We start from the raw sequence: 25,633 nt of genomic DNA, 5'->3' as shown, positions 1-25,633 counted from the left end.
TCATAAAAGGTTTCAGGCTTTTTATCTATTTAAACTTGTCAAAGAGAAGTTATGGAGGCTATATATAAACTTGTTTAGAAAACAGTTCAGTGAGCTTGTACCTGGACACATGTCAAATAGAAATAGAGCTCAGATAAAGTCAGGCTGCTTCATTATTGGAGCAGTATTTCAAGCATCATGGTGGGATTTTTTTGGGCAATAAGCACTTCTAAATCAAAACTTCAGTTATTTCATATTGCAGAATATGCTCTAGTTCAAGCACTAATTGTGTCAAAATGTTGAAAGGAAAATAGATAATTCATTTTTTACATCCCTTCTAACACAGTCACTTCTGTTACAGCTGATTTTTTGGGGCCCAAGCTATACACCATGCTCTTGCTTCACTTTTTGCTTCTGTTCTGTTTTTCAGTTCAATTTCACCGTTCAGTATTGAGAGCACAAGGCGTCAGAGGAGGTCTGAGTCTCCAGACTCCAGGAAGCGGCGCATCCATCGGTGTGACTTTGAGGGATGCAACAAAGTGTACACAAAAAGCTCCCACCTGAAGGCTCACCGGAGAACGCACACAGGTGAGGTTTGCTGGCACTGTGGTTTCTGTCCAGTTTAGGGCATAATGGACTTGTCATCCTACACTAAGAGCCAAAGGCCTGTACTTAAATAACAGAGATGTCTGTGAGTGCATTGTCATTCTGGTGCAGATCAGGAGTGTTCTTTTGAGTGGAGCTTCCCTGTCATCCCCTCTTGGCAGCACAAGACTGGTGGCAGCACCAACCAGACTCTTCTTGGATGAAACTCAACAGAAAAGTGGCCTCTGGGGACGTACTTGCTGTGCTTCAACAAAGTGTGGTCGTTGCTTGGGACCAACCAGATCTAGTCCAGAGAAAACCCTCAAGGGCATATAGTGTGGTCATGAATGTTCAGCAACACTTTTTTCACTCTACAGACCTTTTTCTTTTGAAACTACTTGCTTTTACAGATGTAGCCTTTGGATGCTGGGAGCTCCTGAAATCCTTCAGTTCAATTCAAGGGTAAACTCAAGTCCTCAGTCTGTCTTTCTGGAGGCTTTCAGAGGCACCTGTCCCATACTGGAGAGGGAAGTCATCACTGTATGAGAATCAGTTCCACCAGATCCCTACAGCAGAGGTGCAAGAGAGATGCTTAAAGGAGCTGGGCCCCATTCAGGGGTGACCATACTTAACACTCACTCAATACCTGCTGTCCTTACTAACTTTATGGGCTGTTACTAATCTGTATGACAGGCATGTAAGGGTAGCGGAAGCAGTGATGTGTAATAGTTGTAATTTTATTGTGGATAAACTCAGGAGCAGCAATTTGAAGTTTTCGAGAGCAAGTGTAAAAGGGGATTGATTGGATGGCTGGAAAGGCAGTGAAAAGAACACTCTGAGCCTCAATGTTATTCCTTACTCTGATGCTGATTTGCTTAAATTAAATGTATTGATCTCTGTGCTCTTAATGGACTTCAGCATTCCTGTAACTCCTTGGAGGAGAGATGGTGTTTATCCAGTGTATAGGACAATGTTGTTCTTTGCTGAGGATCTGCTGGTTCTTTCTGTGATCTGATGTACTCTAAAGGGAATGACATATTGTTTTAGAAAATTAAGTGAAGGCTTCTCCATTTCAATTGAGGCTGCATCTCCATCGCTTTTTCCAGTATGTCCTTTGGCTGGTAGGACTTTTGTTGAGAGGAGGATGGAACAAGGCTCCATCCTAATATTCCCTACTAAAACAATTTCTGTAAGGTATGAGTCCCTTCCTTAAACAACAGAAATGTTCTGGTGATCTGGAAACTGCATTACATTTCCTTCCAGGCCAATTTTCTTGGTTTCTTCATATCTTCCCATTAAGACAAGCCTTGTGCTCTATCGTTATTTGTCATGTCCTGTCTTAATTCTTTCTTTGTCTTCCCTCTTCTTTCCCATCTTAAATGTGGCCTTTCATCCCTACTCTTCTAATATCTTTTATTTACCCTTACCCTGTCACCATTTTCTGTCATTTTTGTTTTACCTCTTTTATCCCAGTCTAACCCTACTCTGTCATTTTCCTTCTCCCTGCTGGATTTATGTGTTGTTTCTTTTCTTGCCTGTACCACCCTTTGAGCATTACATAGCTGTAACAGATTCAAAGACAGAGAGCCCAGCAGAGAAGAGCCATAGAGGGTTTGGTTTTAAACAGAAGTGCCATTTATCTGCTTACACCACAGGGAAGTCACTCTTCTCTATCCTGCCAGCCTGGCGACCAGCCCAGCATTATAAGCAATCATCATGTGAGTTACCAAACTAGATGTGGAAAACCTCAGAAATGTCACACCCAAGGCAGCCCAGAAACAGAGGAGGCTCTTTTCTGTTATGGCATTTTAAAACACTGAGAATTACATTTGTTGGATGTCTGTAATTTGTCAGGGATCTCTTGGGGCAGACTGGTGCTTGCAGGTAATGCACCCCGATCAGTGTTAGGTAACCAACACCACTGAATCTCAGGCTGTGCACGTAGGGTGCACAGAAGTAGGCCCTGTAGGCTTGAGAGGATGTAGGTAAATCCCAGTTTAAGCATATGTAGCTCTCCACCAGCACAAAAGGAGTTTGTCTGCCTGCTGTAATCGTAGGATCCCTATCCCCAGCTGTGGTTCCCTGGCAGCTGGTGTCGAGGCTTTGCTATCTGTCTGGGATCTCTGGGTAGTCAGAGAAGAGGGATTGGCACCTCTGGGGCATGTTATTCCCTCTTCAGGTATACCCAGAGATTGGCTTGCAAAGGTGCTTCTCCTTCACTGCTGAGCACAGAGGAAGCCCGGATACCTGCCAGACTGAGCTGACTGAAACGAATTCCCACACCAACATACAGCTACCTGAACTGTTCTGTAGTCATGCTGGTAGCTGGTTCTTACTTCAGGGAAAAAGGAAAATAACATCAAGTCAAAAACCTTCATTAAATAGTCAGCTGATAACTACTGCTTTATAGTGACATTGCAGCAGACATGATGAAAGAAGTGTAGTCCAGAACAAATGGTCAGTGCTGAATTTAGTCAGTGGATCCAGTGAGAAAACCTGTGTCATGCTGTTAAAATGAAATGTGCTTTACAGGACACTTCATAGGTCTTGATGAGAAGTTGGTATATTCAGACTTATATGTAGCCTTGGCCATGAGTATACTCATCTTGTACTTGGCCATGTACTAATCTCATCTTACATTTTTTATCTTGGCCTTTACTTTTGCTTCAGGCAAAACAAGTTAATTATTCACGTATGACCCAGAGTAATTAGTGCAGTTTTGGATAAGTATAAATGAAATATGACAGCTATGCACGCAAGAGTGAGCAAGTTTCAGTAGGAAACTTTCTGAGAAAAGATCACAGAAACTCAGCATTGCATAATCTGTACCTTATTTTTTTTAGGCAGGCTGATCTTGCTGACAGTTGTTTACCTAAGCAGTATGTGCTTGAGAACTTTTTTTTTTTCATTTACTCGGTGATCTTAAAGATCTTTTCCAAACTACATTATTTTGTGTGCATAGCCACTGAAACATTCACAGTAGTTTGGACTCAGGAGAAAAAACAATGTGGTGTTATGATAGGATGAACAGATTTGTTGGTTGGAAGGTATACTTCCTTTCATCCTAATGGAGACCAGAAACAGAATATTATAGATATTGTAACAGTTGAATTTAATTCTCTTGGAGTAACTCCTAGGTTTTGTAAGTATGCTGTCATCTATCTCCTCAATACTTGCCACCAGTGTCCTCAAAACTTGGTGTGCTGGTGTGGGCATGGAGTCCACTGGGGGGCGGGCTTGAATTATGTATTGTCTCTGACTGGGAAAGCTGCATGTGAAACCTCTGATAGATAGAGCATTGCATAAAGCACAAGCTCTGGTATTACATTTCTCTTTCTAGTATCAGCTCCTTGTTTTTGTTTTGCCAGGTCATCAAATAAAGGTATCAGGTGTGATGGAGAGCCTTCAGGGCTCACAGGCAATCTTGCAGCTCAGGTTTATCAACTCTTTCTGCAGGGAGAAACTGTGAGAAATTGGCTCACTGGACTTGCATTGAGCTAGTTTCTGCTTCAGTGAACTTAAAGAAAATAACTAATGTGTGACTCCACAAAGGAATAATCTTTAAAAATGGGAAAATCAGCAGCCATGAGTTGCATTCCTGGATTGTGTTCATCTGTGTTGCACTTGGCACAGGTGCTGGTGCTGGCCCCAGGAATGGGGAGAGTGTAAATGCTGTTTCCAAGGGGTGTGCACCTGTGCAGCCCTGATGGGACCCACCTTCTTCACTTTGCTGCTTTTACTTTGCAGTTGGAGAAGAAAACAAGTCAGAATGCTATTTTATGATCTGTAGTGGCTATTTCAGTCCTTTCAAGCAGCACTGAAGTTGCTATTGACACTTCCAATAGGACATCTGAGTCCTACAGACTGAGTAATACTGGTTCTTTCCACTGTAAGAACATCTAAACATCTGAAGTTGCTCATGGTTAAATCCAGTACTAGTTCATCATGGCTACCCCCTTAGCACATGGAGAAGCCTAAGGAGTTTAAAACATTGTATGAATCATCGTGAAGAAGTCAACAAAGAAACAAGATGCCTGCTTTGAGGTAATGTGGGACATAATTTTAGCGTCTGAAACACAAGAGATTTGTTCCCTGTCTCTCACCTCCACAGGATTTTCATTTACTGTAGTAGTAATCAGCATTCTGTATTTCTGTACAACCTTTTTTCAGTCGTTAGTTAAAAATTTCTGGAAGAACATGACAGTGCGGCTTTGTGGGGTCAGCAGCTGCAAAAGCCTGGGACTTTCCAGGTATCATGAAGTGGGAATGGATTTAATCCATGGGTGTAGGTACCATATATCCACAGGCATGGAGGAGTGGAGGAGGCCAAGGTCAGTAACCAGAGCAGTTTTGTGGGACTCAGATACGGGACTGCAACTGCTGCTCTTTGTCCTGCCCCAGCCAGCGCTGGGTCTCGGTCGCCCTTCTCAGTGCTGCTGCTGCAGTAGGGGCTGCTCTGTCAGGCCCTTGCAGTGCCAGGCTGAGTAAAGCCCCCAGGCCAAGTGAATTGTTTTAGGGTTTGGTGCTTTGTCCTTGATCAACGCCTATATCATTCCTGAGAGATGAGAGCAAATACCTTTGGCACAGACGTAATGAAGCCTATTTGTCAGTGTCAAGGGGTCTTCAGCAGTTTTACGTGGAGACAGTAAACATCTCAGAAGTACAGATTTGTACCTGAGAAAATGACAGCATTCCCTCCCCAAGATGTTCCTTTGTAGCTGTGTTGAAACACCACCCTAGAAGAGAGAGAACTAGTGAGTACATGGGTGTTTTATTTAGTCTGTGCTTTTTCAAACATTGCATTCCTCTCACTCACTGTTGCTCCATATATTATTTTAATATGAAAGGGCCCCTGTCATTAGTCTTTGTTCACATTTTCCTTTGAGCGCTTTCAGAGTGGACTTAAAAAGTCAGAGGCACCAAAAAAGCTATTTTTGTTCTGTAGGTTTTAAAACTCCATTCATTACCTGTTGTTTTTTTAAGGTCTGTTTAGTGCCTTTTGCTGACTGTAAGTCCACAGAGATATTTACAGATTTGTAATCCCTTCTTTATATAAATATTGGGAAGAAGCAACATTTTTAAAATAATCTGTCTGGATTTTACTTGAACTGTGTAGATTTTTGGTCTCTAACACATCTTTGACACCTACCTGCCAGACTCACTCTTCAAAACCCCAGCTTTTCTTTCTCATGTCCTATGTTCTTCTTGTCCCTGAGCTCTTCCAGTACCATGAAAATCTGTCAAGTGAAAAAACCTCCAAAAGCAGGTTCATGTGCTGTTTCAGAAACTGGGAATTTAAATAAACAAAGCCAATTTAAAAATTAATTTGCTTTAAGTAAAATAGGAGGGTCTATTTGTGTTGGGTGATGCTTTTATTTTGTAAGAAATACTTTCTTTTAGTGTTTAAATTTTGCTGCCAGTTTCAATAAACAGTAGAGCTTTCCAATGTGAAAACTAGTATATTTCACAGAAGTTTTCCTTTCTATCCTTTCTTCTCTTTCTTCATGCAGTTTCTCTTTAGAAGATAAACTGATTATTTAATAAAGGAAACCTCAGCCCACTCTCATTGATGTGGCAGGCTTCACATTTCAGGACAGAGGTATATTTAAGAGCAGCTGTCTCCTGGTGCAGGGTGTCTCCTGGTGTAGCAGGGGTGTGAGGGCCAGCTCACCAGAGCCACCACAGCCTAGAAAGGTGATGCAGAAGTGGGAACCTCTGGATGTAGCGAGATCGTTGTCTAAGCCAGCTGGTTACAGGCAGGTGTCCATACCAGAAGGAGCTTGTACATCCAGTTCTCTTCCAATAGCTGCTCTGTGGAAAGTTAAATGTTTTCGTTTCTGGCACGTTTTGCAAGCTCTGAATTCACCTTACACACAGGGAGTCATTCCTCTGCATTGTAGGTCTGATGCTGTGCCGATATGGAAGAGTGCCCGTGTGGTTATTCCAAGGCACTTTGATGGGAAAGCGAGTCTGATTGCCTCTGTGATTACTTGCAGTCTCAAGGTTATGAAAAATATTTTCAACAGTGCCCCTTGACTTTGTAAATATGGGGTGCATATGTGTTTTGTCTGTGTGTGGCACGAGGGAATAATGATAATTTCATTATGCAGAATAAGATTTTTCTCTAAGCCAACCTTTTAGTACTTAATGCTCTACCTCCAAAGAACTGCAGTTCATCTGAGGTCTCTGGCGTGATTGTGGTCTACCATGTGTAGCCCTGAAGTGCCATGAAGGCAAGAAAGATGTCTTTACTCCCACTGCTTCCAAAACATTTTCCCAGATGTTGCACCCAGACCTGGAGGAATAAATACACAGTACAGGGTTTCCAACTCTTGCAGCCCACTCAGTCCCCAGCAGAGGGAACAATAATTTGCTGCTGGTGATAACACATGTTTTTTGGGAAGTGTGTCTGAAGTTGCTTGTGCCCATCCTGTCCTTGTCAGGGCAACCTTGGATCAGAAACACAGTCTTTGAGAGTGCAGCAGGCTGAAAACTGCAAGTAAACATCATAAAAGCTTTTTTTAAAAATGTTTTGTTCAGGTTTTTTTTCTTTCCTGCTTTCTTTTTTTTTTTTTTTTTTTTTTGCATGCATAAAAGCAAACAAGAGGTAGATGCTGAAAATTAGTGGTTTCACTCTTCACATTTTTACCAATAAGCAGTTAGAAACATGGGTGAATTCTACATAAACTTCTTGTTTCATGAGGAAGTAAAAAGATCTGATTAAACCTGTGTAGGATGAGGAGTTATTTTCTACACTTCAGTGTTTTCTCCACATAGGATACGAAATAGTGGAATTTCAGTCACATTAGTGAGCTTTCCCCTTGTCCCTCTCATGCATATTTTTTTCAGCTGATATTTTTCTTAAGTGTTATATATTTTTAATCTGATTTGTATTGTGATAAAAATTAGTATATCTTCTTTTGGGAATTTTAATTCCATTTCCAACTCACTTAATTGGGAGGTGAGTTTTTTCAATGCTCTGTTTCTATACACAGCTCAGCACAGCAGTGCCCATCCTCTGCTTGAGCCTGATTTCTAGCACAGTGCAAACACCAAATAATCAGTTGTGCAAAACTCTAAGACCAAGTTCATCCCTTGGAGCCTTTTAGTCACTTTTTGTTTGGGGTTTTCTTTATTATTTCTTTGACAGGTTTCATTGTTGGATTGGGGTTTTTGGTTTTCTTCAAGAAACAAAAGGAAGGTCTAAGTTTCATAGTGAGAAACCATGAGTATTTCTGCTGATGAACATGATGGAATAATGCCAGGAGGAGTGACAGAACCAGCATTGAAGGTGGATGGGTAGGGAAGTGGGACTGGTTTGGTGTCTGCCTTGCAGTTGTAGACCACATTGAAGGAAAGTTGCTTTATTTGTGGAAGGCCAGGCTAAAGCCCAAGACTGTGGCACCCCAGTTAAGGAGAGTAAATGTGCAGATCTGCTGGCACCCTCCATACACTTGGCTGCTGATGGAAGTATGGATCTGTTGCTCAGTTTTTTCCCACAGCACTGGAAATTCAATAGTCTCATGTATTTGCTATGGCTGTTGTGAAGAAGAAAACCCCATGTCATCTTTCACTACAAATATATCTATAATATATACCTGTTAAGTGTATATGTATATGCACTTAAGATATACTTGAAAACTTACACATACACACTGTGTCATACAGGAAACAAATTTCAGGAAGGTTAATAAAATTATATTTTTCATGAACTGTTGGGATTTGGTCTGGCTCCTGCATTCAGGTGTACAGGAAGAGGCCTTTTACATTTCCAAATGTTTTACTTTTTCTATTTTTTACAGGAGTCAAAATTTATCATACTGTATCAGCAGCACCCTTGGCAATGTATGTAACTAATCCTTGTCCCCAGGCATTAATTCATTCATATGTCACATAGTGCTTAGGAGGGCCCATTCTGGGTCAAACTCTCTGCAGGAGCCCCAAAAAGAGAAAATAAGGAATTTGCATGGATTCCCTCTCTTTCTCATTTTTCTGTGCATGTGGTTACAGAACAGACCAGAGACTGATACAATGGGTTTGCCTTCTTAAATTACAGCAAATTGAATTTTGTGATTTTAGTCCCAAAGGCTTTTTTGCTGGGATTTGTGTGTAAATAGCATCAGACTGGGGCAGCTGTGTACCTAGAGTGGCATGTGAGTCAACGTAGTGGAAGGAAAGAAACAGGGTTGCCAAACTAGGTGCTGGTCTTGCAGGGGGAGTGAGAAGAAGGGCCAGGATGGCAAACAGATCCAAAGCTCATCAGTGCAGTGAAATGTGTTTGTGTGTTTTCATGTGAGAAAAGGACTCCCACCTGAATTATCACAAGTGGATAATTGTAAATGAAGTGGAGTTTGTAAATAGTGAGTTCAAGGGCTTCCAAAGTGTAATGAAGTTCTGTCTCTTCTTCTAGAGTGGAGGTTGTCACTGTATATTTGAACAGAAGAAATTGTTTTGTTCCTGGTTTCCATGTGAAGAAACCATATCCCTGTCCTTTGCCTAAGTCAGACTGAGAACAAGAAATAAAAACCTGAACTTCAAGACGTGTCCCAGGCAGCACAGTATGTTCCTGTTCTGCTTGTAGAAATTGTTTTGCCAGACTTGCTCAACTGATACGAAACTAATCTCTTCCTGGAAAGATATTTTATTTGCATATTGTGACGATACTGAAACATAAAAGTCAAATTGCCTATCTTCACCAAAGACAGAGAGTGAATTAGGGACTGCATTAAGTAAATAATTGAATTAGATTTTTGCATCAAAATGATTGAAAATATTTCAAAGCTTTAAAGGATTCAAGCTTAGTTCTAGCACTTTCATTACAGAAAGTAAGGTGTTTCCTAATGTGTAAGTCATAGCCTTGCTGTTCACTCTCAGCAGTTTTGGGAAGGCTGATGCTCACTGGTTTGGCTTTCCTACCTGCAGAATGGAGTTGATATTTGTTACACAGTACTACTGTGAAAAGAGAATTTTATGAGGGATTACATTTTCGAAAAATCTTTATAAGGCACTTGAAAGTTGTAAAGTGCTTGATAAGTGCTCTATTTTTTCATTAAAAAATTATACTAATAAAAATATCACATAAAATGTAAGAATTGTCATTTTTCCCTTTCCCCATGTCTGAAAGCTACTCTCTTCCTCTGGGAGTGCCTGAGGATGTTCATTATCAGATAGTGTTTTGCTGTTAAAAGATTCTTTTCTGCCTGAAATTTCTTATTTTTAGTAGAAATGCAAAATCTAATTAGCCATCATTTCTGGTTTTCAATGTATGATTTCTTCTCCTAGCATCTTGTGAGTGTGGGTGCACTTAGGACTGTCCTGTGTGCTTCAGAACAATTCTGGTGTTTACATGGGAGCTGAAAACAGCTGACATAAATACTACTCATTACATATATTGCATAACATCCTGTAGCAGAAACCAAACCAGGAATCACCAGATGTCCTCAACCCTGCAAAACTGCAGATTTCTTCACTTTGATTAGAAAATGCAGCATATCAGATGTGGGCAGAGGCATGCTTGTTGGCTTATTTATTTTCTTCATTTTCTTCCATTTTTTTTCAGGCTAAATCCTTATGACCTCACTCTGTTTCTGTGTGGGGAATACTTCTCCAAAATAATGACAGTAGAAACTTGGGGCATAAATATTTATATAGCAGAACTGGGCATGTTCCACCTATTAAACGGCACAAATTTCACTAAAAACCCATTGTATTTTGTGAATGGGATAAGCGGTCTATTTCTCCATGTCCCCATCCTCCCTGTCTGGAATTAGTACACAAACCTATACATCAGGTTTTGTTTCCATATGCTTTCTAATTTTGTCCTTCACAGGGTGATGTAAGCTTAACATAGAAAAAAATCTGACTAGATTGCTAAACCTTTACCCCTGAACAGTCTTTACCCCTGTGTTTATTTCCTCGTTGTCTCTTATTTGGAATAAAAATGTTAGCTACATTTCAAAATGCTGCGTGCCACTGCAGGAAGGAGCTGCAGAGAAGTGACATAATAACTCAAGAGTCATGGTGACAATTCCATGTGCAGAAAAAATGGATAGATAGGGATATCTGAAGAGGACATAAATAAGAAGGGGCATGGCACTTATCTGTAATACCAAAAAGAGAGGGGAGTTGATGCCAGAGGAAGAGAACTGTTTACAGCTTGAGCACTGGGATATTTTCTGTCATGGTAGTAGACAGTGTTACCTCATGGTTGCCAAGAGCCTGCTAAACTGCTGGATAAATGAAACTTAAATAATACATAAATGAAAGGAACTGCAAATGGGCAGAGGGAGTACATGGGGCATCTGCAGTTGCAGTAAATAAGATTCCTCGCCCAAGGAATGAATATAAGCCCAGCTCTGTTTCCTGGAGTTCCAGAACAGTTTCCCTGCTGGCAGAATAACCCATAACTATTTACATGGTGGTTTTGTGGTGTCTGTCTTTGAAACATCTGGTCTGGCATCAAATACTGTTGATACCAGCTAGCTGATGGGCAGAGGATAACTGCTGAGGAACATCCCACATGGGAAATTCTGCATGGCACAAAACAGACCCTGGTTCTGTTGTCCCTTACATGGCATGTCTTGGGCTGGTACCTACACATACACAGAGTCTTTTTAATAAGGAATATGTGAATGTCATCAGGTTATAAAGTAAAAGTTCAAGAGATTTATTTGCCTGAGTGAATGGTCTTCCAGATGTCAGGGTACATGAATAAAGACATGGGAAGACAGATGTTGGGCTGTGCGAAGGGTGGAAAATTTTGAAGTGGCTGAACAGTGGTCATTATTCAGCATTATTAATTCAATACTTGAAGAGTTTTGGAGGATTTAATGAGCAGCAGTTGTAACCATGTTCCTAAGTGCCTAAGTGAGAGGAGTCATGGTAGGTTAGGAAAAATAATATGGTAAAAGTAATTAAACTAATTTGGTTTGTTGCATCTGGACTACAAAAGGCATGGTTTTGGAGGGCTCTTAGAAATAGATGTTGTGTTAGTAGAAGATTGAGAAATGACTAGTCCCATTTGGAGCATTGACTCATCCCTTCAAAACTTGGTAATTGACTCCCCCAAATAATAGAAAATACTCATTTTCTACAGAGAACTGTCTAGAAATACTTTTTTATGCTCCAGGGTCCTGCTTGATCTATGTAAATGGCTGTTGTGATGTACTGTTCACTATCCATGTCTTGCAAGACAAAGCTGCAGAATAGTATCAGAATTTCTCTGGTTTGGGATATTTTTGTCAGGTTTCAGGACAAAACAATAGAGCTCGCAAAGGCACATGCAAAACTAGAGAGTCAGCAAATGTTCACAGCTTCAGGCATCTGTTTTTAAATTGATAGGTTCTTTAAAACTTCACATATTCAGAATGTTGAACTAACAGGATTTTATCTTCTTCCAGTTTTCCTTTTCTCCTCTTCCTAATTGCCACATGTTTTTAGTCTCTTTCTGCAGCTCTTCTTGCTTCCAATTTCCCAAAACTGTCTACTGTTTTGACTCCTTCATTCCTGTGTTTCCACCACCCCAGGCAAAACTCACACAGCCTGCATTTGCTCCTTAAAGCTGAATGAGAATTTGAGTGTCTGGGTGCACGAGGAGTCAAAATGTGCCCATACTTTAGGCCCAAGAGTTTCTTAAACACTTAAACTCAAGTGTTCGCAGGGAGACAGAAGTGTCTGAGTCAGAATGGTTGAGTGTTTGATTTCAACTCCACTGCAATCCAGTCTTGAAGTGCAGATATAGATAGATAGATAGATAGATAGATAGATAGATAGATAGATAGATAGATAGATAGATAGATAGATAGATATGCACTGCAATTAAGTTTTTCCAGTTTTGTCCACCTTCTCACACACTGCTCTCTGGGTTGGCCTGCTGAGGCCCAGCTCTTCTCTGTTGGTTACACTGAGGATTTCAGCCATAAGTGCTCAAGCTCTCATCAGGCAAAGCTGGTGTGGGATAGCTGACACCAACTTCTCAGCTTGTAGCAATTCTGCTCCTGCTGGTCCTTTCTCCGTCATTTGAACTCTTGGGTTTTCTGGTTTTGACAAACCCAGTGGTTAGTCGTCATGTCTGGGATGACACCAAGCAAAAGGTTAAGAGTTAGTATATGAAGGAATTTTTTTTCTAGCACTTGAGCGTGCACAGATTAATGTAGCTGTTTTAAGAGAAAAGCAGTAGTACTGTTCTTTCCCTAAAAATTAGACTTGTGTAAAATGTTGATAAACCTTAATGAACAATCATCTTTCACAGTTGTCTTTACAGCGGCCTTTTTAAGGTGCTTGTGAGTGAATATCTTCACAGTAACACTTCTTTGGCTGTTTTTTTCTTTCTTACACTAAATGTATATATTTAATTGAAAACAACAAGAGGTTCTCTTAGGTTGAGCTTGTAAGAGTGATTCTCCTTCAGTGGAGTAAATACCTTGCAAGGAATGTCGTCAGTCCTGTCTCTTTCACATAACTTCATGAGGGCTGGGTAGGCAGGACTCACTGAGGAGGGATGCTGGAAGCAACGTGTGGGAACTCCAGCTGTGTGATCTGCACTCATATCCTTCTGTCACCTGACTCATTTCTTACCTGAAATGGTATTGTTTTAATGGATGAACTAAAAAAAACTCTTTCTGGTATTTCTTGTGCAAACCATCACTTTCTGCATTGAGTTCTCTGTTTTCTGCTGAGGGAGGGAAGATCTAGAATTCTGTATAAGAAGGGGAAGGACTTGATGGATATCTTTAATATCATTATTAGTGATCTGGACAAAGGGATCAAGTGCACCCTTAGTAAGTTTGCAGATGACACCAAATTGGGAAGTGTTGATATGCTGGAGGGTGAGAAAGCTCTGCAGAGGAATCTGGACAGGCTGGATCAATGTGCTGAGGCCACTTGTGTGAGAGTCAACAAGACTGAGTGCTGGATCCTGCACTTGGGTCACAACATCCCCAGGCTGGGCAAAGGGCTGGAAAGCTGCCCATTAGAAAAGGATCTGGGGATGCTGATCAACAGCTGCTGAGAACGCCAATTGTAGGCAGAACCTCCCTTCTTGCATCTCTTCAAAAGTCAATAAATGCTTTGCAGTGAGCTCTTGGTTTCAAAAGAAAATCACCAAGTAAGGCCAGGCCTGGCCTGTGTCAGCAAGAGTGTGGCCAGCAGGGCCAGGGCAGTGATTGTGCCCCTGCACTTGACACTGGTGAGGCCACACCTTGAATCCTGTGTTGAATTTTGTCTTTCTCACTAAAAGAAGGACATTGATCTGCTGGAGTGTGTCCAGAGAAGGACAGTGGAGCTGGTGAAAGGTGTGGACACAAATCTTACGAGGAATAGCTGAGAGAAGTAGGGTTCCTCAGTCTGGAGAAAGAGAGGGTCAGGGGAACCTTTTTGCTTTCTACAAATACTGGAAAGGAAGTTGTTGCAAGGTGTGGGTCAGTCTTTTCTCCCAGATAATAAGTGATAGGACAAAAGGAAGTGGGCTCCAGTTACACCAAGGGTGTACCAAGGTAGGTTTAGATTGGATATTAGGAAGAAATTCCTCACCCTGGTTGTCCAATGAAGTAGTTGAGTCTCCATCCCTGAATATGTTTGGAATTTCAGATGCTTGTAAGTAAGAATCCAGAGCCTAAGAAATATTTGTTGTCTGAAAGTGTCTGTGGCCGAAGAAGCCAACTGAGGTGGTATCTGGTGAACAAAAGTTGAAGTGTGTTGAGGGATGGGCAGGACAAGCACTGCACTTAGAAAACATTGATGTGGTATGATGGGAGCCTTGGAATCAACCTGCCAAGTTGGATGAGGGTACTGCTATATTTGTACAGTGCTCTGCACCAACTGTTGTGGCATGAATATCTATGTAAGACAGTTTGGTGGCAAATTTGAGTGCGTTTTGTAGGATTGTGTCATTGGCAAGAGTGTGCATCCCACCATCTGCCATGTAGCTTGTGCCTGCCTGTCCAGCTTGCAGCAGCTGCTGGATTTGAGGTGCCCAGCACTGTGGCCACCCAGTGGCAATGAGCACTGTTTGGTGCTCTGTGCTTGGCTGGAGAGAACAAAATTATCTGGGCTGAGCTGCTGCTGGTGCAACTACAGGTTGTGGTCAGAGCCCTGATTGCTGGGTTCTCCTCACAGCAACTGTTTCCCACCCCCATCTGACATCAAAACTTCAGCACAGCCCAGATGGTGCACAGAAGGTACCAACCCAAGGAGCTCAAATGTTGCTGACAACCTCGCTGACATGACATGCTGGTGTCTGTACAGCACTCCGTTTCCTTACAGAGGCCATTTCAGCTGGATTTTTCAGGGCTGTTTGAACTTTGTGATGATACTCTTACTTGGGAATTTTCTTTTGAAACCAAGGGCTCTCTGCAAAGCATTTATTGACTTTTGAAGAGTCAATAAGGAGGGAGGTTCTGCCTACGAAAAGGCGAGTGTTGCGTCAGTGGTTCATATAATTGAAATAGTTCCTTGCAAGCTGCTCCTGATTCATATGAGATAATAAATAACTGAAGAATGATTGTGCCTAACAAAGGAAACAGTTGTTGCAGAGATGCCCTTTTGTTGTCCAGGTTGTGATTACCTGGTTTCAGAATAGGAAGTAAAATTTTAGACACACAAAAGGAAGATAAATACGGATCTCACACAGTTTCCTTTCCTCAGTTTGGGTTTATGCTGAACTATGGGATCAAGGTAACTGCTGAGAGCATTTCTATAGATGCTGAAGGTGAGTGATAGAAGTCACAAAGTATAGACTAAAAACATGGCTAAAATGGGATTTTAAACAGTTTATGCTTTATGCAAGCACAAAATCTAGTTTGGCTGCATTAATCTTCTCCTCTGACATGATTCAACATCATTCGTACTCTTAAATGTAAAGCAAGATGGTGGGATTTTCCAAAAATCTACATTAGCCCAAGTCTGAGCTCACTAAAGTAAATGGAAATTTATGAAGAGTGTTGTGCAAGTCCCATGGCTAAGTACATTTAAAAATTGTACACATCTTATGCAAAATTATTTTTACTGCAAGTAAGTGCAGTAAATAAAGAGGAGGTTTTGCAGACTGAATTTTTATGTTTCATTGGGAAATTGTAGTTGATTTTTACCAGCTTACTAAGAAATGTCTCGGAATGCTGTTTACACAAATAATCAAAAACCTTCATAAACATCGTAGAATAATGGGAAGTCTGTGTCAGCACATGGTAAATTGCAGAAATATCAGGTAATCTGGTCAGCTGGGGAGAAAGTGCAGCCTGACAGGATGAGGGTTGCAAACTTGTTTGGTAAATATGAGAATAATTGCACAGCCCTCTGTCCTGATGTTAAAACTCACATCACCCCTGCAAGGTAGGATCTATATTATTGCCTTAATCCTGTTGATTTTCTCGGTCATGTGAATGCCACAGGAATGATGAATCTCAAGGCTTTTTTCCTTATATTCAGCAGATCCAGTACCTCATCATAATTGTGTAATTTCGCCTAAAGCAACCCCTAGGCAGTGCGTGTTCACGGGAAGCGTGCAGATTGGATTGTGGGGATTAATGGCAACAAGGGGAAAGTCACAACCTGTTTTTCCCCCTTCCCCTCTTTCTTTTGTTTCTCCCAGGAGAAAAACCCTACAAATGTACCTGGGAAGGCTGCACCTGGAAGTTTGCTCGATCCGATGAACTGACGAGGCATTACCGCAAGCACACGGGAGTGAAGCCATTCAAGTGTGCAGACTGTGACCGCAGCTTCTCCCGCTCGGATCACTTGGCGCTCCACCGCCGCAGGCACATGCTGGTTTGAGAAATGCTACCTGTTCCAGCTGAGTTTAAGAGCTGGGTCTCTTAACTACCCACAGTGAATTCAGCAGGGCTGAATCCCCCTCTACAGTGTTAACAGGCAGGGCTTTCCCTGATGTCTGTAACGAAAAATAATAACAGAAATTCAAAAAAAGCAGGAAAAGAAGTGCCACTCTTCTCCTCGCCATCTGAAGTTAACTCTGTCTGCCCCTCAGCATGGCTACCCCCTGAAAGTGTCATCACAATCACCTGGGAAATAGCAGCCGAGATGCTACAGGAATGGGCATTATTTTACATGCTGCATCCTTTGACAAAAAATGTTTATAGCTTGTATGTTTTCTCAGCTGCCAGACATTTTGTTCCTGAAAAATCGCTGCTGGTTGGAGTATAGATACCATGAACTGATGATGATGATGACAATGATGATAGTGATGATGATGATGATGATGAGAGAAGACCGCTAGATCTGTATGATGCCATCTTTTCCCCTTGTTTTCAATACCATCTGGCCGGTGTCAGCACTGCACCGGAGCCATACTAAAGGCAAGCTGCGTGTGAGTAGGCAAGAAGATTCTGCTGGAGAGGTCCCGCTGCCGGAGCTGGAGGTTTGCTTGATCAGACTTTTGCAATAATGATGGTGGCATTTTAATATCATACCACAACTTGTCATTATGCCCCAGAGGACACCAGCCATTTAACTTTTTTCTTTTATGTTTTTTTTCCTTCTTTTATTTCGTTGTTGTCGTTGTTGAAGTCTGTAAAATAAGCAAAGGGCAGCAGCATCTGTGCTGAAATACCATATTAAGTATCTCTATTTTACCATGGAATTATTTAGATCCATTTTCTGATTTGTATAGAAAGAGCCCACTTAAAAACAACTACCCTATTCTCAGTGTGCTGTTTTCTTTCATGCAGGTATCCTCTTCCCCACAACCATTATTTGAACCCAAGGAAATAGTCAGATCTTGTACTTGCTGGTACCAAGGTTAGTGGTATAGCCATTCCTGAGATGGAATTGAATGCATCATCAAAACAAAACAGAGAAGAAACGGCTGCATCTCTTGCAGAGAAAAAGCAATAATGAATAAAATGGCTCTTGTGACAATAATTTACTCCACACCAACAGAAGTGGGGGGTATGCAGAAACAGCATGTAAGATTTAAGCATTTAAATTAATCTTTTTGCTGGTTTCACTGACCTGCTAGGCGCCACATTTAAGTATTTTTATTTCTGTTAACATAATACTGGTGTCTGGAAAGCAGGAAAGATAAAGGAAAGAGTTGATTGTTGAGGAGGTAGTGGATGAACTGTAAGTAGGACAGAGAAATATGCAGTTGTGCTCTGCAAGACACTAGAGTTCTCCCTGAGAGTTAGGGAATAACAAGATTTTGCCAGCTGTCTAGTATGATCTAAATGGACTTCTGTATGGGTACCAGTGGCTGCCTCTGCTTCGATTTTCAACCCAAGCCTTTTCAGATTAAATAAAAGGAAATTCTTGATCATTCCCATACAGCCCTGTAATTGCAAACCAATTTGTATTAATTGAATTATGTAGGAAAGAGAGAAATTCTTAGTCATCAGTTATTCATGCAAACAGAATAGTGTTTTTCTGTTTTCTTTCCTCAGAAGGATCTGCCTATTCAGCTAAATTTGACAAAGGGGAGGCTTGGCAATATTTTCTAGGTGTTGAGATTTTCATAGCTTAGAGATGAAAGATGTAAACATAAAGGTCTATTGCAATGCATTTAATTATGAATATTTTGTTCCAGGAATTCCAGATTAAATTTGTGATGCCACTTGTTTGTTTTTAAATGTTTGACCATATCAGTTAATATTAAATTCCTGCAGTAAATGTAGTAATGTTGCGATTCTGGAATCAAGGTAATCTTTAAGAAAAAACAACACAGAGTAACCATACAGATACAAAAGCAATTACAGTTAATTGAGGATTAATATGACTGGGATTATACTTTATAAAAGCATTCACAAGATCCAGAGTTTGATTGTCTTTAATATCCTTAATATTCCCCAGTATGGATAGTTTATCAAGTCTCTGAAAGAACTTACAAAAAGCTCAGGCTTTCCACTGCCCAGTCAGCAGCAGAGAAACTCAACACAAATTATTCACATCTGTTATGGGAAAAATGCCTCTGTCAATTCCCATTGACCATGTTGGTGATCTACTTCCACCAAATTTGACGACATTCTAGACTCCATCTCCAAATCAGGGACAGAGCAGGGCTTCTGGATAGACCATGAGGCATTGCAGGGCAGCAGAACTGTGTCTTCATGAGCAGCATTGCTACTGTTGATTTAAAAAACTGGTTGTCAAAGTATTGTATGTGAGGTGCTTAATGGATTATATCTGAGGTCTGGTTTTTGTGTACTTCAGTATCATCCCCTTAAATGCATTTGTCATTGTTGGCATTTAGGGAAAGAAGTCAGGTCAGGTAGGATTCCTTGATAAAATTCTTTTCTTGCCCAAGAATAATTTACCAATTAATTATTTGAATAGTAGTAATCCAGTTGAAGAACCAATGGCATACAGAATTCCTTTCAGGATCTGTGGGTGGGTTTTTTTTCCTCTCGTAGAAAGCTAAGTTTGCTTGAGCAGAAAGTCCTGCTGGGCATTCTGCTAGCATACAGGAGGATGTGATGTTACTCTCAGACATCAGTTGCAGGGTGCAGTTGGGAGAGATCAGTGCTCCTCTTTAGGCTTCCTCTGTTGTCAATGAAGACAGAGAAACTGCAAGAGAAATTGAGAGGCCTTTAATTTTAGTGTTCAGCTTTGAAATGCCCTGTGGAAGAGTGTGTGTATAACAGACCCTGGAGAGGCTCATCTCCCAAGGCCGAGGTTGGTTTGTGTGAATCCCTGGCTTTGGTCTGTGTGAATCCCTGGCTTTTCAGCTGGTTGCCTGTTAAAATATGAATTGGAACCACTGCAACAGAAAGAGGGTCTGGTTTTATTCAAAGAACCCCAAAGTGATAGAGGGTTAAAGCAGCAGTAATGCTGAGGGACACAGGCACAGAGTGTGTCAATGGTAGGAGAATGAAGCCAAAAGGTGAAGGGAGCGTGTGCTAAATTTTGTTATTTCCCAGTACATCCTCAGCCTTTCAGCACATGTGCAAGGGCTTCTCATGCTGCTGTTACCTGTAGATGAATTGCACAACCAGCTGTAGTCCACCCCTGGGTTTCAGATACACAGTATGGTTCTTGATAAGGTTCTCATTCATACCAGCACCTGCAGGCTTTGGTCCCAGTTACTCCCTGGGGTTGTTTTCTGGGTTTTGTCCCTTTCCAAAGTATTTTAAGAGAAGTTACTTGGGAGGATGGGGGTGTTTGAATGTGGAGCTGATGTCCCCCAGATCCTCAGTGTGTCTTTGTCTTTATTGGCTGTGGTTCTGACCTGCCAAGTTTTTGTGCTCGTGCAAAGACCATGGGCAATTGCTCCGGGGTAGTTTCCTCAAAAATCCTGGTACCCCACCACAGGTCTGTAACATTTCATGGCTGTGGTGAAGGCTTACATCATGTGTAGCCTGCAGAAATACCAGATCTCATCCTGACATGATCCACTAGGACCATCTTAATTGAGCAGCTGGGATACACAAACATACAGTGTCCCATTCCTTCAGAAAGACAAGAGATTTCAATCCACCATGCCATGGCATTGCATGTTACAGCTTGCAAGGGAAATTGGGCCATGAAGTGTCAGATTTCATGTATTTTCAAAAGTTCTAAATGAATTTGTCAGGAAACCTCAGGAGCCAGAATTTTAGGAAAATGTAATGAGCAAACAGCTTTGATACTAAACTTTTAAAATTTTTAATTGTGTCATTATTTTTTTGAGCACCCCTTATATTCAGCACTGTAAAATTGGCTCGTTGCAACAGCAGTTTTTACTTGAGGATGAAGATGGAGTATTCCTTATTCTCTGTCATGCTTGCATAATTAATTTAATAGATTTAGACTGACTTGTATATATGATTATTTGCTGGAGTAACGTATAACAAAATTAACAGTGTTGAAAATTACATCAGTGATGTTGATGTTCGGGTAAACTTGCAGTGCAGAGCATGGACAAATAGCTGGACAGCCTTTCTCCCCTTTAATAATGAGAATAACAGTGATCATAAGCCTCTTTTTCCATTAGCCACATTGAAAATGTATTCTAGTTGCCATTTATAAATTTAAATTCTGGTAATAAATGCTGTTTAATGTAAAAAATCTCTTCCCCCTTTATTGAAGGTGGATACTTCAAAATCAGACTAGGTGTGACTAACAATATCCCACTTACTTTTTAGTTTGAATTTGAGTTTGGAAAGGTCATTGTGTGAAACTGTGTCTTCCACAGCAGTCAAGTCTTAAGGTCGTTCAGGAAATCCATGCTGCTCCCACATGCTCATCCTTACACTCATGCATATGATCCCCAGAACTTCCAAGTGTTTCTACCCATGTGCAGGTAATAAACAAGTTTATTTAAAATTAAAATATAGGAAAAAAACCCAAAAAAGAACAGAAAAGGAGGAATTTTAAGTAAACTCTGCTACAGAAAATACTACCTTAAGACACCAGCTCATGTTATTGTGTTATGCCTTTCCCTGTACATGACTGGAGAATTGCACAAAGAAATTGTTGTATTTTCACAGTTTTGCTATAGTGTAGCAGTTGGTATGTAATGTATGCTTATGAAGTAATGCCCACTGGAACATTGAAAAGGCTTAAATTCTCCACAATAAATCAGGTTTTGGCATAAAAATGTAACTGTAAGGATACTGCATCTTTAGAAATCAAAGTAACTTGAAAGTATTTTACTATACTTGTAACAGTTAAAATATTCTGTAATACATGTGATAATGGAAAAGTATTTTCAAACTCACAGTTTTACGTGGGGTGTTAAATAGCTGAAATGAAATACGTTTTTAAACAATCCTTACCTTCAGTTTTCATTGGAAGACTGCTAGGATAATGCCTTGCAAAGCTGAAACACAAGACTCAAGAAGTAAATTGTTCTGTTTTATCAGAGTGTGTTTTCTCTGCAAAATGGAGTGGCTACTTCTTTGCTGTTTTGCAGATGGTGTGTGATATAGCAAAGTTATACTGAGTCCTTCCGTGTCAATAAGTCAATGCTCAATGTCTTTGAATAAAGGAAAAAAACATTTAAACAAAATGAAAACCATATGAAAGGTTTGTCGGTTTGTGATTTCTTTTTTCCTTCTGGCATTTTACAATGAACTGCAGATACAGGAATGGCAAACACTCATATGATTTTATTTTCTTCTTGTATTTCCCCAACTGCAGTGCATCCTGATTAAAGGCTGCAGAGCTGAAATAGGCAGCTGCTTTTTGCTGATTCCAGGGGAGTTTAGTCTTCTAGGTGCAGTAACATGTCAAGAGTATCCATTGTAGCAGGACAGTTCTGACATTTAAAATACACATACACTTCAGTGAGATAGCCTGAAATCTATTTTAGAGGTGAAACAGAAACTGAAAGTGCCTGTAATTAGAACTGATGGGATGTTCCTATACTTTTACACAGCAATAACATAATGGGATTCTGTTAACAGTAAGGTGAAAATGAAATTTTACTTGGAGAACAATAATGCAGCACAGAAACAAACACAAAGTGCCATTTGTATGTTCACATGTTGAGATACTGTGTTAGAGGTTTTAGTTATTTTCTCAGATAACATCTGTCATATATTTGTAAGAAGAAAATTAATCTTAGTTTACAAATGACTCGTAGCTGTACCGATTCTCAGTAGGTGTGATTGGAAGTTGTTGTCAGAGCAGTGTTTTAGGGGATTTCTTCCCAATTTATGTTGGATATGCCCGTGTATCCAGGGTATTCTCTAGTGAAGTAATCCAAAACCAGCAATAAGCCCAATGGAGCTTTTTTTTTTAGGGAATATGAAAGAACAGGGATTCTCTTGAAAAATCCTCTGCATTGAACTCTGGAAACATTAGAGTTCACCTTATGTCTCCTTTCTCTTCATCATGTAATGCTCATAGTATTTAATATCATCTTGGTTGACTTCATGAGTGGACAAAATATATCACTTCGCTTTCTTCTGGGGACAAATGAGTGAAAAATTAGGGACTGTCTCTCTAGAGACTATTTGAATAGCAAAAAAGAAGTTGATATTCCTAAAATGAAGTATGGAGATTTTTATATTGAGTGGCCTAAACATTTGCATCAGTAGACTAATTGATCTTACCAGAAAATGGCCAGCTGTAACTCTTGCACTCTTATTTTTCTCAGTTTTTTTGTAAATATTAACTACTGCTAATGGATTCTTAAAATAGCAGTGTAATGCCAGCCCTCATGCTTCTTCTATTTTTAAAAATTAATTTATTGGAAATCAAAATGTAACTGGTTGTCCTGATGCCTTTGCCAAGGAAGATTGCTTTCCATCCTCTGAATTTGTACCTGTCATTTATCCAGGCATAATTTTGTATTTGAGAAATCCTGCATTTTGTTTAGACTTCTGCTGCCATCAGTGAGTACTGCTGGAGTCTCACTGAGGCTCATACACAGATGAAAGTGAAGGTCCAAAAACAAACCCCCCCCAAAAAAAAGGTGCGCGTGGACACACATGTAACAAATGTATTCATGCACATGAGTTAATTGCATAACAAGGTTGCTTGTTCAGTAACAAATGTAGATGTTAACCACTGGCAGAAATAATCCCCTCAGAACATGCTTATACTTATTTTGCTGTCCTGAGCTTATCTCCAGATATTAAGCACATAAAAGAATACAACTCATGCTGGGGATTTCAGGAGAGCACCAGGGAATGTGTCATCAGAAGGACAAAGGAATTTAGTTTCTTACCCAGTACCTGAGCCCTTCTTGGAGAGGAGTGTTCTGTTCTTTGTTCTGGAGCAACAACCCTGCGAGGGGGCACCCTTAGAAAGCTGCTATGTTGGAAGGCTTGGCTGATTCCACCCTGCATGTGTTAGTTGTTCAGTAGGAAAAGGCACCTTGTCTTCACCATCCCAAAATGAGACAGGTTTTTTTCCCCTTCATTCTAAAAAGCAAACTCTGAGTAAGGATTCTTCTTTTTTTTATTTGTTTTTTTAGTCTGTTTTGTTTTTGATTTCACTTCTTTTGGGCTTTTGTGTTTTATTTGGGTTTGGGGTTTTTGGTTTTTTGTTTGGTTTTTTGGTTTGGTTTTTTTTTTTTTTTTGCTTTGCAAGCATTATTCTATAGCAGCTCTTGTTCACTGACTTTGAATTATGAAATAGTTGCCCTTGTGGTAACTTTTACATTATTCAAGACAGAGTTTTCCACTCCTCCAGAGAAACAAAACTAGGCATGTGAATTTTAGCTATTACAAAAACAAGAATACAAAAAATTACTTGAGATCCTATTGTCCATATGAATGAACTGCAACATCTTTCCCAATTCAGAGTCAGAAGTTTCAGTGAGCCAAGGTGCTCTCAGAAGCAAAAGAAAAGGTGGTTCAGACATTGGCTGACTAAACCTTGCTCTGCTGTGACCTCAGCATATAAAAACATGAATTCAGTGTCTGATACGGGACCACAGGCAATGGCTTTGATGGATTGTCATAAGCATCAACCATGAAATACACAAATAGGTTCAGATACCACTTTTCTCCCTCTCCCTGCCTTTCTAGGTATAAAAGAGCTTTGGAAAGACAGCTTGAGCCAAATCTTCATGGCTGAACTAACATTTTTCACGATTCAGAGCTGTTATTGTCATTTCTGGTTTCAGACTTTTTCACCGCCACATTCCCATGTTAAAAAAACCCGCATGGTTTATTTCTCTCCTGATTGTCCTATACATGGCTTCCTTGGTAATGTAAGTTCTTCACTGAACACCTACACAATATGCTCTCCTGACCTTCTGTCTGTCCTTACCACGTTATATTTGCCATTTGCACATTTGTAGAATATACACAGAGATAGTAATGAATTACTTAAAGTTTCATGTACCATCAGCCTTAAGACCTTCAACCCACACACAGGCACATGCATTTCATACACATCAAGGGAAAGAGAGATTTGGACACTGCTATCAACATGTGGGGTCAAAAATACCATTAAATCAGAAAGTTCTTTCAGCTGTGTTCAGGAAAAAACAATACTGAAAAATATCATTCTTGGCCAAGTTACTTATGGATGAAGCAAATTCCCCCATGGTGTTATTTGAATGAAAACCTAAGGATGGGATTGTATTTGGCCCCAAATTGTTCCTTCTAATCAGGTCATTACTGTTGTATGTACCAGTGAGCGTTCATTTGATCCTCCTGTGTAAAAATACAAAAACATCCCGTAGTTTACCAAGCGATTAATTTGGGACTGAAGCTTCACAGCAATGGAATTAGTGTGTACAGCACCTCAGTCTTTTTCCTAGATAAGATGGAAAAGGGAGGGCCATTATCAGTAACCCCATAGAGATAGTAGTGTCAATAGAGCTCCTACATTTAAAAGGAATAAAAATACCAGTGCTAGCAGGCAAACATACTAGTTTTTTAGACTTTCTTTTGCCTTTTTTTCAAGAGCTTTTAAATACAAAAATTACTTTTCTTCAAAACTTAAAGTAAACTTCTGAAGATCTAATTTCCCAATAGTTTCCTCTGCATTTATATACTATGTAGTGTTTAGGCAATGCCTATGTTATAAGTTTATTAATATTATGTAAGTGTTGTTCTTGTATTTATGTATAGTGTATGTATTGTAAATATACTCAGAGCTTTTTTTCCTCTTACTGTAAAAAGGTGATTTTTGCCCTATGATAATGTAAAGGGAGTCCCCTAATGAAATTCTGTCAGAGGATGATTATTCCACTCTATTCTCAAAGATTTAAATGAACAAGTGTTATCGTTTTAAATGGTGTCTCAGACATATTTTGTTGGTGCATTGCTTTTCTGTATTCAACTTTCCTATGAATTGAGCTGTGAATTGAAATAGAGTTTAAACCTTTAAATGTATGCATTTGTACAATTATCTGAATGGAGGCATGAAGGTTAAATAAAGCATTTTGTATGGAACAAACCCCTAATTATTACTGTGGATGACTCAAAGCTTCTGGAATACCTAGATACTAACTTTTTTAAATTAAATCTTTGTTTTCTATAAACATATAGTGATTTTTTTAATGGAATGTTTACTTAAGAAATGGATTTTTCTTGCCTTTCTGATTTTTTAAAAGTCACCATAGAGAGAAGACATTCTTTCTCCTTTTACAGAATTTGTGCATCTGTGGCAAAGCTGGAGCAAATAAAATAGCACTCAACAGTATAAACAAAAATGTCCTGGGGTGATATAAAAATATTTTTCA

General features: G+C 40.0%; 1 protein-coding gene across 2 annotated transcripts in view; it reads left to right on the top strand.

The window, feature by feature from the left end:
- Positions 1-25,347, top strand: part of KLF12 (KLF transcription factor 12) — a 240,326-nt gene extending 214,979 nt beyond the window's left edge. For both annotated transcript variants that reach the window (XM_059493350.1, XM_059493349.1), the window contains 2 exons: positions 410-567; positions 16,151-25,347. In XM_059493350.1, the coding sequence (XP_059349333.1) occupies positions 410-567; positions 16,151-16,332 (340 nt within the window). In that variant the 3' untranslated portion in view covers positions 16,333-25,347. The remainder of the gene's footprint in view (positions 1-409; positions 568-16,150) is intronic.
- Positions 25,348-25,633: the final 286 nt, after the last annotated feature.

Source organism: Ammospiza nelsoni, chromosome 2, assembly GCF_027579445.1.
Source record: "Ammospiza nelsoni isolate bAmmNel1 chromosome 2, bAmmNel1.pri, whole genome shotgun sequence".
NCBI lineage: Eukaryota > Metazoa > Chordata > Aves > Passeriformes > Passerellidae > Ammospiza > Ammospiza nelsoni.
Note: the sequence above shows the minus strand (reverse complement) of the source record. Positions and strands in the feature narration are given on the sequence as shown.